The sequence below is a fragment of the Melopsittacus undulatus genome, chromosome 4 (genome assembly GCF_012275295.1).
Source record: "Melopsittacus undulatus isolate bMelUnd1 chromosome 4, bMelUnd1.mat.Z, whole genome shotgun sequence".
In the NCBI taxonomy this organism is placed as follows: Eukaryota; Metazoa; Chordata; class Aves; order Psittaciformes; family Psittaculidae; genus Melopsittacus; species Melopsittacus undulatus.
Window position 1 is genome coordinate 96,534,005 of NC_047530.1, and position 27,073 is coordinate 96,561,077.

General features: G+C 38.2%; 1 protein-coding gene across 1 annotated transcript in view; it reads right to left on the bottom strand.

Moving 5' to 3' along the window:
• The window catches only part of LOC101868186 (adhesion G protein-coupled receptor A3), a 279,070-nt gene extending 257,361 nt beyond the window's left edge, over positions 1-21,709 (bottom strand). The window contains exon 1 of the mRNA XM_005144065.3: positions 21,486-21,709. Within this exon, the coding sequence (XP_005144122.1) occupies positions 21,486-21,709 (224 nt within the window). The remainder of the gene's footprint in view (positions 1-21,485) is intronic.
• Positions 21,710-27,073: the final 5,364 nt, after the last annotated feature.

Here is a 27,073-nt window from a genome sequence, read left to right on the forward strand (position 1 = left end):
AAAACTTCACAAGAAAAGCAGCTTGTAACAACTTGAAAATGCATGCATTTATTTAAAGATTATCCATTTAGAATGTAAAGTCTGAAGGTAAAGGGCTTACTTCAAAGGTGCCCTACAGGGCTGGTTCGTAGGTAACGATGACTTCCAAAACTCAAGTCTGAGACCCCGTCCATGGCTTAAACAAACTAGAACAAACCTTATCCCCTGAATTCAGACTTGGATAAGTGCAAGACTTCAATTCTCTGATGACATCATGCTGGTTACTGTAATTTCAGGTTTTTTCAAGAGAAGGATTTTTAATGTGTCAGTTCAAACACTTCATGTACCTTGTACTGGATATAACATGAAGTTTAAATTTAAATTCACTGTAGTAAATCAAACTAATATGAGTGAATCTTTCCTAAGATTCTATCAAGTGTCAAAGTTAGAAAGGTTGTCAAAGGTCCTAAGTCATAGCTGTTATTTAACCTGTTTTCTGTTTTGCTGTTCCAGACTTTGTCCCTTTTTTCCCACCAGCTTTTAAATTTCTGTCCTGGTCAGCAGCTGAAGTAGTAGGAAATCATAATATTGCAAGACTGAAAGCATTTTTTGGAAGTAGAACTAGTTCTTTGCCTTTTCAAATACTTCAATAATTTCAAAATGCACTGATCCCACTTGTGCAGTTCTGGTGTCCTCAATGTAAGGAGGACATAGAGCTGTTGGAGCAAGTCCAGAGGGCCAGGATGATCAGGGGGCTGGAGCACCTCCTGTATGAAGACAGGGTAGAAAAGTTGCGGCTGTTCAGCCTGGAGAAGAGAAGGCTGCGTGGAGACCTCATAGCAGCCTTCCAGTATCTGAAGGGGGCCTACAAGGATGCTGGAGAGGGTACTCTTCATCAGGGATTGTAGCAATAGAACAAGGGGTGATGGGTTCAAACTAAAACAGGGGAAGTTCAGGTTAGATATAAGGAAGAAGTTCTTTACTGTGAGAGTAATGAGGCACTGGAACAGGTTGCTCAAAGAAGTGATAAATGGTCCATCCCTGGCAGTGTTTAAGGTTGGACAAAGCCTTGGGCAATATGGTCTATGGTGAGGTGTCCCTGCCCATGGGGACCTGCCTCAGGTCCTTTCAAACCCAAAGCACTACATGATTCTATGATTATTTTTAAGACTTCTGAATGCCTCTCAGTGCCACTATTTCATATGGTATTCAATAAAACTTTTAGTGAACATTTCAGAACTGATCCTTGTAAATATCCAAAATAATTAAATCCCAGGCACCTGGCAAGGTTTATGACTAGTTCACTTTTATGAGCTCAGCCATTTCTTTGCGTAAGCCAGAGATGCATGAAAATACTACACAGACTGTCAACAACACTTATGAAGTCTGTGTACAGAAATAACGCAGAACCTCTCTAAATTTCTGAACTAATATAAAACTATGTCAAGTAATTCTCAAGTATGTGTAATAAGGCTGTGAGCTGGCAGATCTTTGAAGATCTGCCTAGTCCATTTGCTCCCCAATGAGAACTCAAAGGTTTTCCTACTGTGGAAGACAGACTAGAAATAAGCAGAAGTTGAATCCAGACCACCCCCCTGCCCTTGGTTACTTTTTCCATGCAGTTATTTGGGGAATTCGGCGCTTTGCTTGGGGTTGGGGGGGATGGGTTGTTTTTGGTTGGTTGGTTGGGTTTTTTCTCCTGCTTCTTTGAGAATTAGTTTTCAGAAATTAATTTTGTCTTGCATCAAAATCTGAACTACCCTTTCTGGTCTTTCAGCAACCACCACAGTGTCCCCATGCTGGTGTCTGAGTTCAGGACACAAGCACACTTTGAAGAGAATCCTGCTCATCTCCACTTCTGTGCTTTGGCTTGCTGCACAAAGCAGCCTACAAGTACACTGATGGGATTTCTTGCAGGAGAAACCAAGTTCAAGCCCTGCTCCAGGAATGCATCTAATGCCTTTCAGAAGGCAAGCAGCACTCAGCCTGTGAGACCAGATTAGAGCTAGTCTGAAATTAAATACAGACACTCCCCTTCATCCCCAAAGCATGGAGTTCTACAGCAGCATTTCATACTCCAAATTTAACTGAAACCTGTTCAGGATGGACATCCAGTCCACCAGCATCAGCTCTTGCCCCCCACAGATCCATGGTACTGTATGCATTGAAGCCCTGTGCAAATGTCCTGGACTGGCAAGTGCCTGTTCACCACCACCCCACCCCCTCAGCTGCCAGGTACCTGGAAATCCCAAACTAACAACTAGTTTTATCTCAGGCAAAATTTCCATGCAGATTAAAGCGCTGTACTTTCTTGCCCTCAAGCGTCATCACAACAGCTTTCATATTTTACACAGAAATGAGGGAAAAGAAATACTTCCTAGAGGGCCAAGAAGAACCTCCATCCTCTACTGGATACTAGGGGAAACCTAGTAACTTAGGGTGAGGAAAAGGCTGAGGTACTTAATGATGCTTTTGCCTTGGTCTTTTAACAATCATACCAGTCATCCTCATGGTACTTAGTTCCCCGAGCTGGATAGCAGAGATGGGGAGCTGACGAAGTCCCCATAATTCAGGAAGAAGTGGTTAGTGGCTGCTACTTCACTTAGATGTATACAAGTCTATGGGGCTGGATGGGTTACACCCAGGAGTGCTGAAGGAACCAGCAGAGGAGCTTGCTAAGCCACTCTCCATCCACCTAGTGGGCAGTGCCAGAGGACTGGAGGTTGGCCAACATGATGCTTCTCTAGGGCAGGAAGGATGATCCAGAAACTACAGGCCTGTCAGCCTGAGCTCAGTTCTGGGGAAGGTCATGGAGCAGATGAGAGGAGCATGGGAGAATGGAGGGCTCAGGCCCAGTCAGCATGGATTCATGAAGAGCACCCTATCCCAAGGGATGCCAGATGAAAGTACAAGGTAAAAAACAGCAGAGGCTCAATTAATTTACTTATACATTACTGAGCTTCTGTGCTTGGCAGGTATTTCTTGCAAACACTGAAAACCCATGACAACAGACCTCTCTCAAACCCCTCCCTCTCACACCTCTGCCATGAGTTCTACAAACTATTCATTTGGTCAGACCTGGGAAAGCAATGCACAGACGCTTTCATTTATCATCTGGAGCTACTGCCATTTTATCATGCTACCCATGACTTTTTATGCATAAAAATAATAAATTAGCCATTTCCCTTACAACATGTGCAGGAAATCCAGCATAATCATTCATGTTTGTATTACCATAAAGTAACAAAATGGTAATAACATGGTAGGTAGATGTTAAAATGCAACAGGATTGAAAGGAAGTGCAGATGAATCATTAAGCCTTCCGTCTGCAACTAAAGAAGTATTCATTATTTACTTAAAGAATGGTATTTCACTACATTGTCAATACTCATTTGAATCTGTGTGATATTTAAGAGTTAAGTGCTTTCCTACAAGCTATGCATCCCCATGGCTCCCTCTTCCTCCCCTCCCCATCATCTCAAAAATAATAATCCTGCAACCTAAAGTCATACATTTCAAATGACAGAATTTAGAGACACGGTATTTGTCTAGAGGACCATTAGTCTGACTCGGTAACGTGTTTTGTTTTGTGTGGGTTTTTCACTGTTTTTACGTATTGAATGTCTTTTATGAACAACTTCTACATGTATCTTACCAGAACAGAGATGATAGAGTGCGCTACCAAAATACAACATGAACATGGATTCCACAGATGATTTGTATCACAAATATGACAATTTTTACTTGCTTTCAACTACACACTCAGAACAACAAATATTACAGGTAAAACCAGCATAAATTTAGCTTTAGAACAGAGTACAGATTGTGGTAAATATTAAAATTAAGTCAACTTGTGGATTGTCTAGGCAAGTCAAACCAGGAGAACAAACCCTGTAATACTGCATTTTGTTACAGACTATATGAAACATTTCTTATTCTTACTATATTCAGAAATAGTTAAGCAATGAACATTATTTTTTAAAAGCAGATCTTGACTTTTAATGATTTCTCCCTATAAAAAATGGGAATGCATCTCACACACATTATGAAAATGAATCAAGTACCATGGTATGATCTTGCACTAAAGGACCTATTGATGTATTTCTGTCAGACTGGTATGAGTAAGTTTCCCCTTTCTATATTCATTAAAGTAAAATAAGATTTTATTCACCTTGAAAGAACACAGAACATGTTCTGCACTCTCTGTTCTTGACAGGAGTCCCAAAGCCTGCAGTTATCACTCTCACCAGGCCCATAATTTAAATGCCTAAATAAAATACTGTACAATTGATGTGTCCTAGGAAGAATTAAATTCAGAAAAAGCTTAGTTGAAGTCACTCAATATATTTTTATATTATTAGAAATCCCCAGAGTATAAATCTTGCTACTCACATGCCAGCTCCTATTGTCAGTTTGTATTTTCTCAGCTTGGCTGTTGTCAAGATTTATTGACAATAACATTTGGATATACAGTCCATCAAAATGGTGCATAAATACATATTGTATTAAATAAGATTAACCATCTTTGATCATACATGCTGTGCCATAAAACTGTCACATGCAGACCTCATTAACTGTGCCATTAAACTGATGTGACTTAGAAAGGCTTTTCCTGTGAAAATGGTACCTTTTTGCAAAAATGGGCAGCAAACATTTTTACCAACACCAGAGTAATCAGGATAACAACTGGGGACACTATAGATGAAGCGAAGAACTCTGAACAGAGCAAGGGAACAGCAGCTTCCTTTAATGCCTGAAGCATGGATGCCATAAAAACATTTCAAGATCTTGCTACCGAATTCTGGCAAAGGACTTTGCTCTTGAATACTTTTATAATAGTTTGCACATTGTCTAGGAAAGCCAGTCATGCAGTTTTAAGTTACCAAGGAGAAAAGAGCTTACTGGTTATAAGTGTTCTAGTTCTGTTGGGTTTTTTTTAATTATTATTTTGAAATAAAAGTTATTTATAATTTTTTTAATTTATAAATTACAAATTTTATTATAACCCTTCCCACAGCAGCTATGCATCAGATTCTGATTTAATTCCAAATGGTTAGCAGAGATGTTCTACACAGCAGAAAGCTGAAAGCCAGCTGCATTGTGAACCTCCCTCCAAATACCTTTACAAACTGAAGCAAAAGTAATTTAACAGTCTAGAAAGCGTTCATGATTAAAGAATCGTCAGTATGAAGTTTTCTCCTTTGCCCTAGTACCTTCGATTACTCCTTTGAGTTGAGAATTTTTGTTATAATGCATATATTATACCTGCTACACAAAAAATTATCCATCAATAATACAAAAATAATCCTAGATTACATAAGAACATATCAGTGAATCCTCAGTGATTAACATGTTCTTTCAAAGCTGTCATTTCAGTAAGTAAAACATACTAATTTCACACACACAAGCTGTAGTTGTAGGTTCTTCAGCTAGTTGTTAACTTGATTGAAAGTGACGTGAAAAGAGCAGACATCTAACTTGCTTAGCCTGTCTCTATGAATTATAACATACTACTTTCATTGATGCATAAATTATAAAATAAATACCAAGTAAGACCAAGAGGAAATATTTTTAATATGGCTAAAAGTCTGCACTTCCTCGCACAGGAAAGAAATGGTGCCAAATTACAGAAATCACTTTTAAAGAAAAATTTCAAATAGAGGGTACAGGGTAAGACTTTAACAACAGTAGCTACTGAAACATTAAACTTAATGAGCAACTTAAAGATCAAAGGATGGTAACATTCAAATCACAAAGCTCTTCACAACTTTCATCTCTGCAATAAAGCTGCTAAACACTGACTTAAAACTACACTGGGTTTTAGTAACATCCCTTTTACCAACACCAACCACTCAATAAAAATCCTACTGGCAGCAACAGACAGGGAAAACAAAAATGCAGTTGATTAGAGTAGCATGTAGACACAGTCTGATTATTTTTAAACTGCAACTTCTTATGTTAATAACTTTTTTGTTGTCAGAATTTTGTAGGTAAATTAGTGAGGATTAAATTTGAAGAAAAAATTAAAGTGGGTTAACATCAAATAATAAACACCATTAAAATCACTGGGTTCAACTAGAGTCAGAGTATTTGGCAGAATTCAAAGCAGAACTATTCACAGATGAAGTACACCTGGTGAACATGTTTGCCAGTGTCAAGCCAAAAGACACTTGGAAACTATTCAGCATTAAGTATTTCCAAATACACAGTGTACTACTGTACAGTCAACAAATTTATTTTGATACTACCATAATTCTACTTCTGTATTTTAAAAAATAATTGTCACATTTTTACAAGTATTGTACCGGACTCCAATATGGAAAGAAACATTGCATAGATCCTCTATTTCTACATCCATACCCAAAAGCACTTAAATTTTGGTTTTGCTAGTATGTTAGAATACATACTAGCAGTAGATTTACACCAGTTCATTTATTTTAATGCCCAGAAGAGACCAAGATGACCATGTTACATAATACAAAGAACTTCTCCCAATAAAAGCCATGTCAAGCCACTAACTTCTTGTTGAGCTTCTACAATATCCAGTCTTAATTTAAAAAGGAATGAAGTATCCATTACAGTTCCTATGTCTTCCAGAGGTTAATTACTCTCACTTAGATTTCCACTGGCATTCTTATTCTGAATGCATTTGGTTTGAGCTCTCAATGACTTTATCTCATTATTTCCCAAATTAAATTATCTTTGATATCAGACATATTTCTTCTGTATACACACATATGGGACATGATCAAATAACCTCTTAACCTCAAACAAGCAAAAGATTTATGAGAACACATTTCAGGATACAGCATGTATTTTTTAGTTATTAAATCATACTTGAAATTTTAAACTATACTTAGAACATCTTTTTATAGTAATGTTTTACTCAGTAGCAGCAAACAAATTAGTATTTACTCCTTAATTCTGCTTTGTATTCGCTGGTTTTGGATCCAAGTCAGTATTATCAGTGCACTTTTAGTACTATCACACCAGGAACAGATGTTTAACCGATTATGCACCATTATAATTAACTGGTTTTCAGTGACACAATTTTGGAACTGTTTTCTGGAACGTGCAAGTCCAAACTACTTTCTTTGTTCTGGATATATGACAACGTTCTTGGCCATGTTAAAATGAACGCTGATCTATTGAGTCCAGCTTGCCAAGTGATCCCAGTTACCCTAAAGAGCTGTCCCAGGCTGTAATCATTCCTCTCAACTCTGCCTTCCGAGAACTTTGTATTTTCCATCTGGATCATGAATAAATATACTGAACAGCAAGAAGTTATAAGAAGCAGGTCAGACAGCCATCTATTTAGCTCTCTGTCCTGTCTTTAACTATGGTCAAGAGCAGATACATGCATATAAAAATCACAGCAAGATTAGTGGCTGCTAGGCTACTTTTTCTTTCTTATGAAACTCCAATAAAATAATTTGCTGCAGATGCACCACTGTGGGTTTACACAGTGGGAACAGGATGCTGTGTTCTGTTACCCGTGTTGACTGCAGCTGAGGTGTCATTTTCACAGTCTGCATCACCTCCAAAGTACCACTCCCGCAGGTAGTAAGTGTCTGGTTCAAAGTCAACCAACACATAAGTAAAGTTAAAATTCCCTTTTCACTTAACATTCATCAATATTGAATTTTATCTTTATTTTAGATAAATATTCTTCATTATCACAATAAAGGAGAGGGAGAAAAGACTAGGACAGCTAATGGAGTACTCATGAGCCTAAGACAATTTATACTCTCACTCCCACTCCCCATTCATTATTTTTCTAAGCACTAACAAATTAACCTTAATGAAACATTTTCTGCAGTGATCAATGTCTTGTTCTGCAGTATAACTTCTACTACAATACAGTGCAAAACTAGACCAAAAATACTATTTGACGCTAACACTTGCAAGCTCAAAGGGAGCAGCCATTTCCCTACAGCCACATCCTGATTCTGGAATGGGGTACCTATCAGCATCCCACCACATCCTCTGCACCTGCAAGATAGCCTTCAATTCTGCCTCACTGTCAGCAATGGACACATTTCTCCAGACACATAGGAAGTGCTTGGCAGGGCAGATCTGTCTCTTATAATGGGACAGGATCTCTTCTGCAACTGTAAATCTTCAAACCATGCACACAGTTTGATACACAGAAAGAACTTTAAGTATTTTGCCCTACTGTAAGAAGTACCAATGTAGTGTCGGTATAATTCTATTTTTAATCATCTCCTCTTTCAGGAACAATTTGGCAGACATTAGGCAGCCTGAATGGTCAACAGTGGCAAAGGCTTTCCTACTAAAGGCTCAAGGAGAGGACTTTGCTGGTCAGTTCCTGGAAAGTGGCTCCCAAACTTAACAGTTTAAAATAAAAGGAAAAAAAAAAAAAACAAAAAAACCCCCAAACCAACAACAACAGAAAGACAATCCCCCCCCTGCAAAAAAACAGTGAAACAGTCAACAGTATCAACAGTATGGCAGGAAATCAGGAAAATGGTGCAGAACAAAGTAATGAATAAAAGGAGAAAGCACAGCAGCCCACCCTAAACCCAGAAAGTGACGAAACAGATTTTGTGGCCAGCCTACAATAGATATTCAGAGAGGATCAGCCTCGTGCATGTCCCAGTGTTTCATACTGTGGAGAAACTGTCTTAAGAAGGGAGCATTAAAAAGAGTAATCCAGTTTAAAATAGCATTGTCAGTATTTTTACCTTCCCCTCCTCATCAAAAATTCAAGCTAAAAATGCTAATTTTTCCACTTTTGATTTCTTTTATCCATTTTCTTCCAGTCTCAGATGAATACACTGATGACCCACATTCAATAAGTACCAAAATCTACTAAACTACTATTAGCAGGTTACAAGGCTTAGAGCTGTGGACTAAAGAATACACAGAAAGACAAAACTGAAGCTTATCTCAAGCAAAGTGGCTATCAATCAGCAGAGCCATGTTGCAGGTTTTCTGAACAAATATGCTGCCAGCATCAATACTGATCAAAATTATTTTTAACAGACAAGATAAAAAATAAAAATAAAACGGACCAATTGACAAGCAGCCTGTACCTTTTAAAGCCATTTACCTCCTCCAAAACCTTTTCACTGGCATGCTGTTACTGTAATTTAACAATTTGGGGATTTTTTTCTCTCAATGAGACTACCTCCCCCTCTCTTCTTTCCACAGTGCCAGCAACTAAATGAAGCAAAAATTTGTCTCAAACACAAGGAAAATTGAAGATGTACTTATGGTTGAGGAATACAGAGGGAAGCAGGAAAATCAATTAATTTGCTATGAGAAAACTAGGCCAACCAATGAGAAAGCTGACTTCAAGCTTTTATTTTTCATCAAACCAAAATGTTAAAGCAGAAGTAAAGCTTCCTTTTTTTTCCCCACTAGAAGACTAATGCATTTCCCACAGAGTGAGTTAGTTTGGCTATTTAAAGAAGTTTTTTCATTGCTCTCTTTTCATAAAGTTATACACAATGTTGATTACATACAAGAAAGCATACTGTTAGTAGCATATATTAATTTTACAACTTGAAATTGCATCACCTCCTTGCCTTTCAGCTTACTGACAGTGATTAATGACAGACAACAAGAAAAAACTACAGATGGGTTTTCCCCGATTGATGACAGAACCTGCTCCATTTTTGTGTCTTCGATGACCACCTGAGCTCTGGCTGAAACAAACTGTAAGGCGTTTTGAACTCTTGAACTCAGAAATAATAAAAAGGAGGGAGCCCCTTGCCAGGATGTAGTTAAGCTGTGGTACTCCTTACCACAGGATGCCCCCAGTGCAGGGAGCTGGCACAGGTTCTGGAGGAGGAAAACTGGGCTGTGGAAAAACAATCCATTTTGGTAAATTAAATACACAAGAACTGCAGTTCTGAGTTCGGATGGAGACCAGGAGATCCTTGTGGGAAATATCACACTGCTGCTCTATCCTAGGCACCTGCTTTTAAACACCTTTAAACTGGAGACACAGTACTGAGCTGCATCATGGGTATTTGCTCTGATCCAGGGCAGCCCCTAGTATTTCTACTGATGGTCCAGATGGCAGGAAATGAAAAGCTGTGTAACCATAACGATTTTTAAAGTCCATGTATTATATTTTTACATATTCCAAAACAATTCTATTAACTGACAGTTCATATGAAACAGCAAAGCAGCAAGTAAAAATAGATAGAAAAACCAGCTGCCCAAGTTCTTCCAAAGCTTTATTAGCTATACCAATTTCAAAAAGGAAACAACAGCCAACCAAAAAGTCTTATAGACTAACTAATCCTACGGAACCACCGGTTCAACATATAATTTAATAACACCATTTTAACAGCTACTTTCAGAGAAAAAAATAAAAATAAGCCCCAACTTGACTTCAGTGCTCTTGAATAAATAATTACTTGAGGGATTTTGTTTAAAACAATCACTCTGCCTCAGCTAAAGCAGTACTCTGGAAAGCTAGCATTAAAAAAATATTTGTTCTAACCTATTCCAAACTGGGGCTTGACATCTAATCCCTCTTCATTACCAAACAGCTTGGTAAATAAGTATTTCATTTGTAAAGTATCCGTAATAGCAATACCAAATAGCTGACCTGAGTTCTTCAGAGATACCTACAGAAAATGAAAACTTAAAACAGCATTTAATTATAGGGAGATACAAGCGATCAACTCCCTGAAAAATACATGAAAAATATATGAAAACATAATCGAGGATGTTTTCATTTAAAGTCATTTTGTCCAATTAGCAATGCTGATGTATTTTTTATTCAAATAAAGAGGTCATCTTAGCCAGCAATTTACTGTTTGACTGTGTAAAATTGTTACGAAGACCATTCTATGGACCAACTTGTTAATGAACCAGTTATTAAATACAGGCACAAAATAACTGTGAATTGTTTCAGAAAGAATACAAGTTTATAATGATAATCAATAAGCATGAAAAACTTTAAAGTAGTAAGTTCATTTGCTCTAAATGCAGAAGATTAGAATTTATTGCATTTATTTAGTTCTTACAGTTATTTTTTGCTTCATCAGTCTATACTGTTGACTCTTAAAACTGTCATTTATAACATGTAATTGTGTAATAAGTGTAAAGAATTATGAATAATACAATGATAAATGACCATTAATGAGGGAGCTTTTCCAAATTTTAATTGTTAGGAATTTTGTTATTTATCCTTTTATTATAGAAGGGGAAAGACAAAGAAAACTGTTAAAAAATTACTTTCCTTTTTTCTACAAATATCCTTCTTTCTTTTATTGTTTAAACTAAAGACATTAGTGCTAGCATATTTGGAATAGATCCAGGAGGGCTAATGAGTACATAAATATGCCAGGTAAGTTTTTATTTAACATGAAGAGCAGTTAGAATTCATTAAATACATATATTAAATCATACAAATTGACAAATATTAAACATTTATGATTGACATCATGCCATTTTCTGATGCTCATAATGTTTCAGATGTTGTCATTGCTTGGTCTTCCTCTGGCATACTCCAGGTCCACAAAAAACAGGTCCTCAAATTCTAAGAACTTAATGCAACACTAACAATCAGCATGATTGCTGAAGGAAAGGGAAGGAAGGAAAGGGAAGGAAGACATAACCATCAAGAAAAAAAAAAACAACAAAACAACCCCAAAAAAAAGACATTAAAAAACAAAACAAAAAACCACAACCAACCAAGAGCCTTATAGATGGCTTCCTGCTCACATTGAATGAACTTGTATACTTACCCAACGTCTCCTAACATTAAAAGGAAAAAGTATGGAACTTCCCTCCGCAAGACTCCTATCTGATATAGCCAAGAGAAAAAGCAGATTCATTTTCTGAGTGCATACTGCTACCAAACATGGAGGAAAAACTCCTCATAAAGAAACTAACTGCAGATATTATTCTTACATGCACCAGTAGTTTAACAGCTACCTGAAAATCTATTGTAACTCCCACAGCTTGACTCTGTTTTCTAAGCATGATGTAATCCAAATTCCTTTAAACAATCATGATATCTTGCTTTGAAAAGTTACCTGAAGCATAATATGACAAAACTTTACCATTCTCCCACTACAGATGATTACCTTGCTATAAATGAGACAATGTGTGACTCCATCAGGAACTCTAAATAAGTCTAATCACAAAATACATGCCCAAAACAAAAGCCTTATAATGACACTCATTACTGAGGGAATAATGTATTGTTTTCTTCCAATAGAGAGAACAGCTTTGTTTTGTGCATTTTGACTGTGTTTCCTTTCCTGCATCCCATATGTATTATGGATGGAAAACTGGCTTTTGCAAAATTGAAATGGATTTGTCAACTTCTACAACCGTAACTGAGAACAGATCATTAACTTTATCTAATTTAAGATAGAGGTGTATGGTAAACTTAAAATGTGAATACTAGCTGTATCACAGGAAAAAGGAATGCAGTCCCTTAAGCTTAGACTTGCCTACATACTGAAAAGTTTCGTTTTCTGGCCTGAGAACTGCAATGAGAATAACAGTACACATTAAGATTTCATCTTTATAATTATTTGCATCATATACATTAAACAGTTTTGGAAGGACTATTGCAATATTACTTCAAAGTTGTCAGAAAGGTATGAGAAAACTGGAAATCAAGCTTTTCCTCTTCCCATCTGAATAATACACAACACTGGGGATAGAAAACAAACCTGATCGATATGACTGTTCCCTCTGATTATCAGTAACATGTTTGCTGGGTCAATATAAAATTACTGTTTGACATAACCACATTCAGAGTTCTGTACTCCGCTGGCGGCAGTTTAAATGATAAATTCTGTAAGGAGGCACAGCTAGAGCTTCAAACGGTTTTCTTGTTTGTACGTTGTGCAATAGAATCAGCTCCATCTGCCTGGCCCCAATTCCAGGCACCACTGAGCTCCAGGACTTAATTCAGATCTCTCTGAGGACCCATATCCTCACTCATTTCAGTTCCACTCAGTAAGTTCAGAAGAGACGGATAAAATGAGTCAAGGATCAAAGGTGATGAGGGAAGATGTAATGGAGGGTTTTAGAAAAGGAAAAGAACTTTAAAGTCATGTAACACTAAAAAAGTAGTGGAGACCAAGAGCTGAAAGCAAAAAGCTGCAGCATGCAGCAGTGAAAGTGCAGAGGCTGGCAGCAAAGTGGAGCATGCCAAGGACCAAGAGCAGGGAGATACGGTTTTTCTTTTTTAGAAATGCATTTACAGTAAATTGTGCAATACATGCAAGCAGTGAACAAAAATAAGATGCAGATGAGAAGAAAAAAGGGGGAATAACAACAACAACAGCAGCAATAATAATAATCACAGAATCACAGAATAGTTAGGGTTGGCAAGGACCTCAAGATCATCCAGTTCCAACCACCCTGCCATTGGCAGGGACACCTCACACTAAACCATGTCACCCAAGGCTCTGTCCAGCCTGGCCTTGAACACTGCCAGGGATGGAGCATTCACAACTTCCCTGGGCAGCCCATTCCAGTGCCTCACCACCCTCATAGTAATAAAGAAAGTTCAGAAGGAAAAGGTTCCAGAAATAATGGCAGATGGGTCCAAGCACAGAGGTCCATGAAAGACGTAAGAAAATTCAGCATTCTTTTTAGCATGCAAAGCTCCCCTGATAAGACACATGTTAAAGTGTAATAATTCCGTTACTTACGAGTGCTGGTAAATTAGATTCATCAAAATTGGTAACACCTTTTTGGTTTTTTTCTCCCTCTCTCTTAAATGCTGGTAGGTTTCCTGCTGCATCAGGTTATTAGCTCATTACAGTAAAGGAACATTTCCTCACTTTTCAGCATACTTCTGAAATTTCTGTAAAACCTACTGTATTAATAAAGTTGCTCACAGGCAGGTTATGCTCTTCTTTCCACTCCTCTGCTCTCAAAGAAATCAATACCACGCACATTAATTTTTAATGCACCTATCAAAAAAATTGTTGCCAAGGAACTACTGATATATAGTAATTTTAAGTGCACAATTCTTTCATTAAATCTATGCTTTTCTTCACATTTTCCAGGCCTGATTTGGTTACTACTAGTTTTAACTTTATTTTGCATTGTATGGTGTAGTTTATTCCTTTCTCAAGTTACAGTAGACATAAAACCTTCACTTTCCCAATTTCTACTTTTGTCTATAAAACATGCACTCTCTGGGACAGTCAATTCCATAACACAAAGAGAATGATTTTATGGGGAGACATCCTTTTGACCGATATTAGAAGGAAGAAATCATAGTAATTCTTCAATAAACAAGGAGAAACATAAATGTACGTAACTTGGAATTTGGAGGCCTTGACTTCTCATGTTACACAAAAACCATAATGATACCTTAATAACATAGAAAATCCATTAAACTTCATTTTATGTTATACAAAGCCTACAATATATATGCTGAAAATGCATGCCAGTGCCTTTATACCTTCAAGAGTTTTGATAAATAGCCATTTCAGAAGAAAGCCACTCACCAAAGGAAAGCTTAAAACATAAGTTTAAAAGAATTTGCTTACTTATGCATGGCTATCAGCAAGCCTATATTCTATATGATCTAGGAATAAAACTCAGGTTTTTGCCAAGATTTATAGGTCTATGAGCATAATACCCAGAAACCACTGTGTGCTTATTTTATTGACACAACAGTTTATACATTTGACATACTGCTGTTCAGATAAGATTATATTCAACTAAGTACAGAAGAGAAGCTGTCAACAAGTCTGTACGACTATGACAGAAACTGCAAAAGCACAGTTTTCGTATGACTAACCATACCTTCAGAGTATTCCCAAATCAGTCCCAGGCATGAAAACACAGTTGGAACTCATTTTAAGAGAAGTGTGAAGAATGCATGTTGCCACAAAAATAGTAACCAATCCTGAACTGTGTGCTCCCTGTACTACATAACTGCGAAAGAAGATGGAAGAAAAGTTATTCTAATACCCAAATTGTATTTGGGAAGTCTAGGACTAGACAGCAAACTTGTAATTGATCGAAGTTAATCATAGTTGATTAGAGATGCAGGTAACCAACCTTTTCATGTTTTGTATACTTTTACTGCTGTGAGGGTTTTGTTATTCTATCAGGAAGATGGAAACAGAGGAAGCCTAGAAACAGATACGCAATTTTTCCTCAAAAATCTAAATCAAATTGTATAAACAGTGATTCTTGAAAACATGAACAAGTATTAAGAGTAAAAACCAAGTCGGCACAAACCTCTGGCCTTCAGATATGTAAAAAGGAAGCATTTACATATGGAAGCTTCATATATGTGAACGTACATTTCCTCCTGGCTGTTAGAGCAGAACCTTTGCCTCAGTAAAGATACTCCACCATTAACTTTCAGATTTATGCCAGCTCTGCATTATAAAAACTAGACAACAGTCAGCAGTGAGGAAAGTAGGGATGGATTATCTGGAACATGACTGTATCCGACAGGTGCAAAATTTGTTATGAGAGAGGGTCCAAAATAAGGCAAAGTTCTGCACAAGAAAGCAGTGTTAATCCACCTATTTCTGACCACAAAGTTTCGGGGTCTATGTCAATGGCAAAAGAGTAAATGGGCTTCCAGAGTCACATGGGTTAATATAATCCTGTTCTTGTACAATATAAAAAAAATAAATAAGATCTGTGACTTTAAACGTCTGAAGATGAAGAAAAAGGAGAATGTATGTAACATTAAACCTTTAGAGCTTCATTTTAATAACATTTTCAGACCCTTTCCTCCTGGCTATTCAGATGTGTTTTAAGAGAGTCCTTTTCGCTCCTTCACCTCTCTCCCAACCACTCCATCATTCCCCCTCTTCACCTCACATCTTATAATGCTAACAGGATATTCAGAAAGGGACAAAGAAAGAAAAATGTATTTTGAGAAAATGTTTCCATGTGCCTTCTGGGAAAGAAAGAAAAAAAAATTTAGATCTTAATTTTCGAATCTTTAAGGAAGGTTACATTCTAAGAGCTGACAGTACTTTGGTCCTGAGGGGTAGCAACTCACGCAACATCCTACAAAAGCAAGTCCTGCATATATATAACACCTTCTCCCTGGCCCCTACTGCAACAGATGGGAATACCTACACTTCAGAACCAAATTTCTGTTTCAAATGTCTTCTGATAAGGAATTAGATAGGTTTTATGAATACTAGGCTAACCTACAAAGAAAAAAAGAGCCAGTGACATATACTAAATCTCTTCCTGCTTAAGGCAAACAAGGGCAATAGCTAACCAGCTGACAAATTATACCATATTATAAAACCCCAACTTCATTTAGAACTTCTTAACAGATATCAGATATACACTTAGATGATAACACTCACTTCCCACATGTATTACTATTCTCTTGTCTATCTTAACCAGTTTATTTTTACTTCTGGGATGAAACCAAGTATAAGTTCACAATATTGTAAATTTCCTAATCTACAGCAGAAAAAGGACTTGCTTTCTACATAAAATTAGTAAATTAATTAATGGTTCAATCCTATAAAATCATTTTAGCTGTTTCTAAAATTATCATCTCATTGTCATGCACAAACTACCTGCCTCAAAGAAAGCTACACTGAGGACTTACAAGCAGCGGAGGGATATATGGCACTGTTTTTTAACTTATGACATTTCCAGCTTAATAATACCAGTAAAGACAGAAACTTCAGCATGATTCATATAACTTAAAAAAATTACTCTGGAAACTACTAAAGCAGCCTTTATTGTATTTTGGACATTACTTGCAAAGAGAGTTTTATTTTCCTTAACAGAATTTTTTTACTCTCATCTCATGTTAAAATCCCAGCAAATGCATCAGTTTCATTCAAAGAGAGTCACGCTTTGGAAGTGGTCATCATACTTGCTGCTACTGACAAGTAGACAAGTGCCTTCCAAGTTTCATGCATATTTTGTGTCAGTTTGCTTTGGTTAGGAGTTTCTTTCATAACTGGCATTTAAAAAAAAAAAAAGCAAGCATGTATAAATATGTATACACACATAAATAATGGAGCAGGAAACCTGGTTTTATTCTTTTTTCTGCCACTTTGAGTGAAAACAGGAAGCTAACTAAGGTGAAAATGTCTGTGCAAACCTTTATAATGAGAATGAATCTTTAATAGCATTGCTAATTTGTAAATAAAAGCGCTATGTGAGATCTCTCATCAAAAAAGAAAAAGATGAGAGTTTTAAAATGCTGAAATAAAACTACTGAATAATAGTTTTTGATCATCCTTTCCTCAATCCTTCCTTTGTTTGCTTCGGCTAGCTTAAACCCTAAGTTCTTTGGGACACAAAGAACATTTTTTGTGATCTATTTTTACAGCAAGATGCTTATATTAAATAAACCGTATCAATATATCCTAAACTGAATATAGGACTGTAAAAGACAAGACTGGACATGAAACTAATACAGTAATATAATGACTTCGAATAAGTTCCAGTAGACATGACATAAACGAATGTGACATAAAAGTAACTTTGGGACAGAGAAAAGAGGGGCAATGCTGTTCTCAGAAGACCACTTACTGTTTGTAAAGTGCTTTGAAGATGAAAACCCTATATAGGTATTATGGCTACAGATTACCACTGGAGTCATGTAGCCTCTCTCAGAAACCCAGTATCTGAGGACTTCGAGACAACCTCTGATTCAAAGTCAGAAGAAATACATAAATGAAGGGTCCTGTATGATATGGAATTGCTACTACACTACCTTAATTTTCTTAATTTCTATCATGACCTGCAACATCAGATTTCTATAGGTGTGTCTATGGGTAAAATTCTAAATAATAACAACCTTCAGTATGAATGTTGGACTTTCTTATGAACTGAGGGGAAAAAAATAAAAGTGATGCTACTATCAGAAAATGATGGCATTTATGAGTTGAAAATATATTCTGACTGGTGATACCAAGACATGCATTGAACTACAACTTCTTTAACCCCACGTGATACAAAAAGAACTACAGAAATAAATTGTCCAGTTTACTTCAAATAATTTGATTCTCAGAAGAACATCCCATCTGCTAATTTCTGAAACTTGAAATTGCAGGACCTCCACACTTTGGAAAAAGCAACAACGCAGTTTTTATTATCATATTCCATATAGCCCAAACATTAACAAGTGAATCAGAAGTTTAACAACTAAAATTCCTGCTAACATAGAAGAGAAAGAAAATCGCAAATAATCTTTTCCTCTAGAGTTACGCTTTAACAATCCAAACAATTGGTAAAAAAAACAAACAATAAACAAAACAAAGTTAAATACTGATTCAATATAAGAATTCCAAGTATTCAGCCATAAGTTCTAAACTGAGAAAACTGTATTATCCTGAAGGGATATGTCTCCTCCTTGTTGGGTCTACATTTCCACACCTACTGAAAGGGATGTGGGGAGAGCAGATCTCATAAATTAGTGATTCAGTAGCTGTACTCTTCATGGGGAAAAAAAGAATAAAGAGTATTACTCCACCCCTGCCCAATATCCAATATACAAGGCACAGTTATACATGTTGCAAATCAATAAGGTCTAGGATTCCATTTATAGGATACATGTAAATACCATGTGAAGTTACAGCTAAGTTTTTTATGTTGGTCTACATCAAGCATTTGAATCCTATTCCCAAAGCAGTAAAATGCTAATAAGGGCAGTGAAACAGAGTCCAGAAAAGGGGATTTTGTGGGTTTTGGTATTTTAATATAAAGAGGAGGGGATAACTGCTTTATTAGCTTATATTTTATTTCTAGTATGTTTATTTATTATTGGGAGCATTTACACTGTATGTTATTGGGAAGCAGCACTGAAAAGCTCCAGTGTTCATATGATTCCAAAGCAAACTTCTCCACATCATAAAATGGAAATAATTGGTCCAAACTTGTCAAGAATGAATGTTTCTTCAGTGACTTCACACCAGTTTGCAGTCACTGTGTGTGACTGTGTCAGAAGTATTTTCAGTAGCAATACTTTTACTACAGATATGCCGCAAAAGAGCCAAAATTGGCAAACTCAGCCAAGGTCCATGGTCACTCAGATGAAAAAAAAGAAATCAAAACATTAAACTAACAAGTCATAACTTCTTAAATTTGCTGATAAGCAACATTAACCACACATCTACAGCTTCATCTCTTAATAACTTAAAAGATACAGCACAGGCAACTCCTCTATCGTTTCTGCAGAACAATTATTAGAATTCGGCTTTGATCTTCCTTTCTAAAAGAAAAAAGCACTAAGCAAGCAGCATCCCTATACATTAAGTACATATATAAGAAGATTACTTAATCTGCCCAAAACCTACCAAACTGTTTGTTACGTTGTTTTATTACAGTGTTACTGCATCTAAATTCCTTTATTCACCTTAATTGTTAAAGCAATCCAAAAGATTATGTTCCATATGTTAAAGCTCTCTTCCTCTCTATAGGCCAATAAAACTGAATGGAAGCAGGCAGTGACTACCAGAATATTCTCTTTTGCCCAAGTCTTCCATGCAGCTACAAAAACAAATGTAAGAGCACTAGTGTCTGAGCTTTTTATCATTATTTCCTGCAAATGGCCAAATCTCACAGGTGTGATTTAATTCAGAAACAGTTTCTCCTGGAAAATCTGTGACACATTCAATCAAATTGTCATCTGTGTGTTCCAGCTACTGAAAATCATGATGTCTCTAACACAGATTTTAAACTTTTTTTTTCCTTTTTATCTTCAAGATTTAGCCTTACATTTACTTACTTAGAAGAAAAAAAAAATGAAAAAGCAAACTGTAAGAGGGAAGGGATAAGTTTAGGTGATACATGGTACTGTACTCATCCATGTGAAATTCAACAAGCAATGATTGTGATGTTTTAGGACAGCTGATCAGGTCTCAGATCAAAGGCTGTTTATAATTAAAGTTAAAAAAAAACCAAACAAACACAGTATCTTTCTAACGAGTATGAGCAAATGTTACCTGAAATGCACACATTTAGAGTGATACTATCAAGTTTACTACTCATGCCTTAAATCATACGTATAAGTGAGCAAATCCTTCCCACCTTCCACTTCAAGTGCACCACCTCCCCTGTTCATCTTTTCTCACTTCTGTTTCCAATTCAATTTCTTTTCACTACATTGAATACACACTTCTGTTGATCTTATGCTCAGCTGGATTCATCTACTGGTGCTTAGCTCATTAAAAGTTTCTTAAGAAAAAAAGTCTAAATAAGACTCTGTAAATCAATGCTTAAGAAGAAAAACCTTTGCAGACATGCTGAGTGTCAGTTTCTACAGCTCCTTAAGCAATGGGAAAAAAAACAGTTTCTGCCTGCTCAAGATGCTGACAAATTTATTTCTGGTGGAGTACAAACCCTAACTACACAGCCAGTTATATAAACTACAGAAGTAGCAGCGAACTTATCACCCAAGTCAAAAGTTACTCTGATGTAATAATTTTATTCTAAACCAGCCTATTAAAATTTGGCAGGAAGTACAGCTTTTCTATCTTGTGTACTAACAGGCAAAGTTCCCCGAATGAATAACTGGCATACAGCTAACCAGCATCAGGTCACTCAACAGTTATAGCTAAAACTGAACCGAAGCCTACGCAGCACATCTGTACATTTACAAGCACAAGCTCCCCAGATGTTATAAATTACTATCTTTACCACTTGTCTCCCAAAAGTGTTGACTTAAAGAAAATGCAGTGAACAGTGGAGATGTTCACAGCAGGAATTGTCAACAGAACTAAATTCAACAGTAAAAGATCTGTTGATGTGTGCATGATGTAAAGGGTAAATGTCACAGAGCTATTACTGCTTGGGTCCATTACAGGGCCATTACTTTCACCTATACTTGATGAAGCAGTTGGAAAAAGTTCTACTACTTTACTTACAATGCACACCATTTATTCAAGTTTAGCCATAACCTACTTTCAAGTCTCCTGGGGAGACAAAAAAAAAAAAAACAAACCAACAAAAAACACCAAACTGAGTCATTTTCAGTTACCAGACAACAATATTGGTGATTCAGTCATTTTTAGTGTTTGTACACAAACTCTTGTTTAAAAAAAAAAAAAAGAAGACACCAAATTCCAAACGTTATTTAGAAGAGACGAAAATGGGAAAACGAGAATCAGCACACCAGTAGGCAGTTTGCCATTGTCGATACCATAATACATTTATTGCCAGGAGAGTTTTAACCCATCCCGTCACCGGCAGAAAGGTGCACCAGCGACCTGCACTGACAACTTCCAAACCACCACGCACAGCATGCAATTTACACCGGGGTAAGCCCAGCTTCCCCTGCTCGACCAAAACGCCAGCAAGTTTCCAAACTATGCAGAAGAAAATAAATAAATAAATAAATAGATGAAAACATCCCACCCAACTCTCACTTTTTTAAAAGCCGGGCCAGGGTTAGAATCTGCGCGGAGTGGTTCTGCCTGCTCCTGCTGCCGCGCAGTGGGGTCCCCGTCCCTCCCCGCACTCCTCTCCCCGGGGCACCCCACACCGTCTCCCTCGGGAACGTCCCGGGGCCAGGTGCGCACTGCCCCGCGGGCCGTACTCACAGGGACACGGTGCGGTTGGGCAGCACAGCGGGCTGCAAAGTTTCCACCAAGTCTCCGCCGCTGCAGACCACTTTGATGCGGAGGGCCGGGCGGCCGGGCCCCTTGGCGCGCTCGGCGGCGCAGAGGCAGCGGTCCACGATGAGGTCGGGGCAGTTCCTGCTGGCCCCGCACAGCCCCAGTACGGCGGCCACCAGGCAGAAGAGGCGGCGGCACAGCCCGCGCATGCTGAGCCAGCCAGCGACCCGCCAGCTGCCGCCACCAGCGCTCCGCGCCGCGCATGGCACGCGCCGAGCAGCTCCGCGCCCCGCCGCGGGCGCCGCGCTCCCCTCCACGCCTCCTGCGCCCACCCCAACCCCGCCCCTCCTCTCGCTGCGGCCGGCTCCGCTCCGAGGGACCCCCCCCCCCCTCCTCCTCCTTCTCCTCGGAGGAGCCGCCGCTCCTTTCCTGCCGCAGCCCGTGCAGCTTCGGCGCTGGGCGGACTCCGCTGCGTGCCCCGGCCCCCCTCCGCCAGCCGCTCACCGGGTGCGCTCCCCCCCACGCAGTACCCGGAGCCGCCCCTGTGCCCCACCGGCAGCCCCGGGGAGCTCCCTGCGCGGGTGCTACCTGGCTGAACCGCGGTGCTTTGAGCCCGCGCTGCTTGTCCGGTATCTGGGGGAAAACAGAGCGGTGCGCCAGGAGCGAGCTGCAGCGGGCGCGACCAGCCTGAGCACAGGCTGGAAAACCGGAGCTGGAAAAAATATGTGGGAATCTAGTTCTGGAAATAACTATCTTAACTAGCGCTCTCGAGAAATGGGTGTGCTTAGTGCTGTTCGCACCTATGGTGATGGGAAAGGGGGTTCAGGTTATGGGCAAAGGTCAGTGTAGACCAAGAGATGAGACTGTCGTCCTGTCAGCTCCACATGAAGCAGCCACTGACGCCCGGGAGGGTCCGTGTAATTAACTGCCTTCAGACACATCAGATAGTGCTGTGGACATGACCTAAATCAAAGGTTTGATCAGTAGTCGAAGGCTGTTTTATCATCCAGGACAACACGCAGATTTCATTCTTTTCTGCTTGTTTGCTATGCCACTCTGGCTTTGGAACATTCTCAGTAGTATTTTGTGCTTAAGTAACTCTTATAGTAGGTTTTCAGTATCAACTGCAAGCTACCCTGTGTTGGTTTTTTTTTTTTTTCTGAAAGTGAACAAATATCCAGTTTGTAACAAGGACTTCCATTTTTAACAGACTTTTACAGAGAGAGCATGTTCCTTGCCTTCTCTTACTCAGTGGAGACTTACACCATGCATTTTCATTGCAGGATCTAGGCCAAAATTACTAATAGTCTGCCATGGCTGTAAAGCTATTTTAAGAAATTACTAGGGTTTTTTTAAACAATATTGCATTATAGTCCTTAGGGAAGATTTGTCTTGCATTTTTCCAATGTCTGTTATTGCTGTGTTCTAATATTGAATTGGAGCCTTTAAGCACTGTTTATTAATAAGCAATAGAAGGGTTAGTGCCCTTGTGAGATTCCAGGCTAATAGGAACTTTCTCAGGAACAATCTTTTTCTGAACAGTTGTTGATGTGAAGAATTACAAATATTACAACCTCTGTTCTTCTATTTTTAAAAGCAAAGCTGTGTAAATCTCCCTGGCAGAGAGCAAACTGGACTGTGTTACAGGAGACCACTCAACACTGTAATGGCTGCATGCTGGTCTTTATCATAAAGAAATCCTATGCAAATGTTTATTTAGCTTTGAAAAATCCTGTCTCAACCATGAAGCAGAAGTAGAGAATTCATGTTTATTGGGACACAGTGTAGATTTCATTGTGTTAACCTTGCTGAGAAGGAATTGAATTTTTCAGGCAAACTCAGCCCTAAACACAGAATTTTAGCATTTTTTCTAACTCACTGATCCTGACAGTTGTTTAAGAATATTGTTTTATTAAGGAACAAGAAGATTTACAACCACATTGAAGCCATCTATCAAACCCTACACTAAAGATAGAAAACATTAAAGGTGAAATATAAGGGGAGTTTTCTCTGCACTTCCTGATGTATCTGATTTTTTTTAGCTTGCTTTTATACGAGAGATTTTGATCACCTTCCCTCTCTCACTTTTAACTTCAAATATGAAGAAGGTAAAATTTATACAATGAATGAAAAGCACAGATGGTGGCTCCAACCTTGAGATCTCACAGTCTAAACAGATCTAATTGAAAGAAGGACCTGAGTACCTTACAGAGCTCAAAGTGTCGCTTCAGTTGTCACCAGCCAACAGTTTAGGCAGTAGGTAACAATTTTCCCAGACTTTGGATGATGCAGCTTCAACCCCGCTCATGATATACAAACACCTGATTTTCTCTTGTCTTGGGAAGGTGATATAATCATTGCACTATGCATGGGTTCCAGGACTGCCAGTCTTAGCCAAACTGTGTATCTATAGCTTGGGTACCTTTGGACACCTACATAGCAGATAGCATGTGATAGGGCATGTGCTCTTTAGCTGGGTCCTGGTGTATGCAAAAAGAAATTATGAGTTTACAGCATATATTGAAGTCAAAGATACTTGGAGAATTTAAGTGCTAAATAGAACTGGGCTGTTACATAGAACTGAGTGAGGATTTTTTAAATTTGTAGTTGACCTTGGACCCTTCAATTTCTCTTAAAACATTCTAACTCTAGCCCAAGGCTATTGCAAATGCACTTTGGGATATCTTTCCTTACAGTTTTCCCTCTTGGTTTGGTCAGCAAAAAGGTTGTGATGTCTGCTGATCTCCTTTTCCATTCAGGGCCAACTAGAACTTAAGAAACACATAAGGAGTCCTAGAATGCCAAGGCCTGCTCAGATGAACTTCCTGGCAGACAGAAGCAAGACCAGAGATTGACTTGAAACATGAAATATTTTCTAATTTTAATAATTTACTTACAGTTAAAATCTTGCTTTGGTTATTTGATTAAATCATAGAAATGAAGTTTAAACTTTCCTAGATCGGAGAAGGAGGAAAAAGACTGTATGTGACTATTTTCTTTGTACTTTCATTTCTATCAAAAATGTTAAGGATTTTTAGTAGGTCTATGTATACATATACCATGATGTTACAGCAGTACTTGAGAGGGAAATTTTATCCTGTGGCTGAGTGTGTAAGTGCTAAAAAGGAATGTAAATAAATTTAGGAAGATAACTCTAAAGTGGTATTAGCCTGAATGAATATGAACAATGCTAAAAGGAATCAGAGGTTAGAGATACAGGTAATGCACTAACATGACACTACATACATTATGTTTAGATCATGTTTCCAAGCACAAATCAGCAGCATCACCTACTTAGCATCACAGGACATTACACAGAAATTAAGTAACAAGAATGTGTTATAAAATAATAGGAAATATGGGGGGAGGGGGGGCAGAATGTAAATAAGTCAATTTGAATTTTGTCAGGATATCAAAATTGTCTGTTAGTATTGGAACAGAGCCATGGAAACTTTAACAACCACAAACAGGTTTTGGTCAGACTTTTGTTTCATTTCTTATCCAGAAGTTGGCACTCTATCAGCACTCTGCCAATTCCTTAAACATTGACCCTTCATTGACAGTAGTGAAGCAATGAATCATTCACCCCATTTCCTCCAGCACCTTGGTATCCCAGTTCTGTTACCCCACCATGACTATAGCTCATGCTACTTGCACATTAGCGTAACACCATGTTAGAGGTCTGTAAGCCTTTGCAATGAAATTATTAAAAAACAAGCCCAGAAGAGTTTTGGCCTAGAAAAAGAGTAGGTAAGTAACTGGAAAAAAACAATCCAGAGCAGGTATCCACTGAGACTTGGAGTTCTGTGAAAAGACATTGTTTGAAAGGCGCTAGAGAGAAAAAACAGAATAGATAAAAATACACAGTACAGCATTTATGTGGAAAGGACCCAATGAGTTTTAGCTTCACACATAATGAATTAATATGTCAGCAATAGATGTTGGATAGTCCTGGTCCATAAAGAGCTCGTATATGGCACTGACAATATCAAAACAAAGATCATGAAACAATAAAAGCAAAGTTGTTCTCAGTTGTTGCCGATCACTAGAATTAATTGGATAAAACTGCGGAAACAGGCTCTCAGCAAAATGATTCTGAACCTGTTTAACAAATTGAGTAATCTTTTAAGGAAATGCGGAAACTGAGTCATTCAGAACTGGAGTAATCAGAGCAGGGAATCATGCACCAGGGGGAACAATGCCATGTTACAAAGAACTGACAAAACAGGATTTCCATTTCTGCTGTTCTGCATCAGCACAATCAGAAACACCTCTGGTTTTATGTTAAGAAATGGTTATTTAAGAAACCCTCAAATATCATTGCATTGTTTTCTTTCCACTGTCATTTTGCATCATAGTCATAGTTCAAACTATAGTATTTTAGCTGGAATCAAAATGGCTTTGAACACTTCTGTCCTTTAGAAACCTGCAGACAGGTTTCTTAAAATTACATTGAGGTTTTCATTGAAATAAATAAGGAGGTTCTTGAAATTAGAGACTTCTTTCGAAAAACCTGTGGCTTTATTTATTCTGTAGCAGAGCAGAACCCAATGCAAAATTCTGTTAGAAACCAAGAATGTAACTCTGAAGTGATGCATAAATATTAAGCAGCTATCAGTGGGAAGTGGGATAATTGTCACAAAACTATCAAGAGTGAAATAAATACTATTTGGGGAAAAAACTACAGTATTAGCTTTTTCTCAATGCTGAGCCAAGTTGTTTTGTTTTGTTTTTTTTATGAATACTTCAAAGTTATTGCCAAATACATGGGAGTGTGTATCTGTAAATCTCTGATGACCACCAAATGCCACTCCAACTGTTACCAAGTCAATCTCTGATGACCACCAAATGCCACTCCAACTGTTACCAAGTCTCTCAGCTGCCTCAGAGAACAGATTGAAATTGTTCAGAAATGCTATTAATGGCATATACTTTTTAATGTTCTAGCCTTTGTCCCTTCATACTGTTTTGTTTACTTGCATAGTAGCAGAAGAATAGCACTTTTGCATGGTCAGCCAAAGGAGAAACAGCTTTTTTTAGCTTTGTACCTTCTGAGGTCTCACATGGGGCAAGGTTCATACTGCAAAACTGCGCTGAAAACTGAAACGCTGTCCTACAGAAAGCAGAACAGAAAGTACAGAGAGGACAGCAGCTGCCTTCTGTCCCACAGACCCAAGTAACTATTCCTGCTGGAATGCAGAGCTTCCATGAGAACCACCCTCTTTCTCTCGCACGTGGTTTTGAGATGCACTGGGAGAACATATTTTTGGATGTTGATGTACAGATGCCAGTGCTTCTCAGTATTGTTCATTCCTAAAACACATGAAAATTCTCACTGACTTACCAGCCTGCCTTGTATCAGAGAAAAAGGGGAGGAAACCAAAGAACAAACCTAGCACCCTGACAACTGAATATTCTTTGGGCAGAGAGCTATTCCAATTTCTTTTCTGTCACACAAAAATGAGCCTTTTCCACATCTTTCTGGATTGTGAAGGCCTCTGAATGCCCTCCTTTGTGCTTCTAGAGGTGGCAGATTAGATACTCTCTTCATCTCAGAAGAGATATAAAATGGT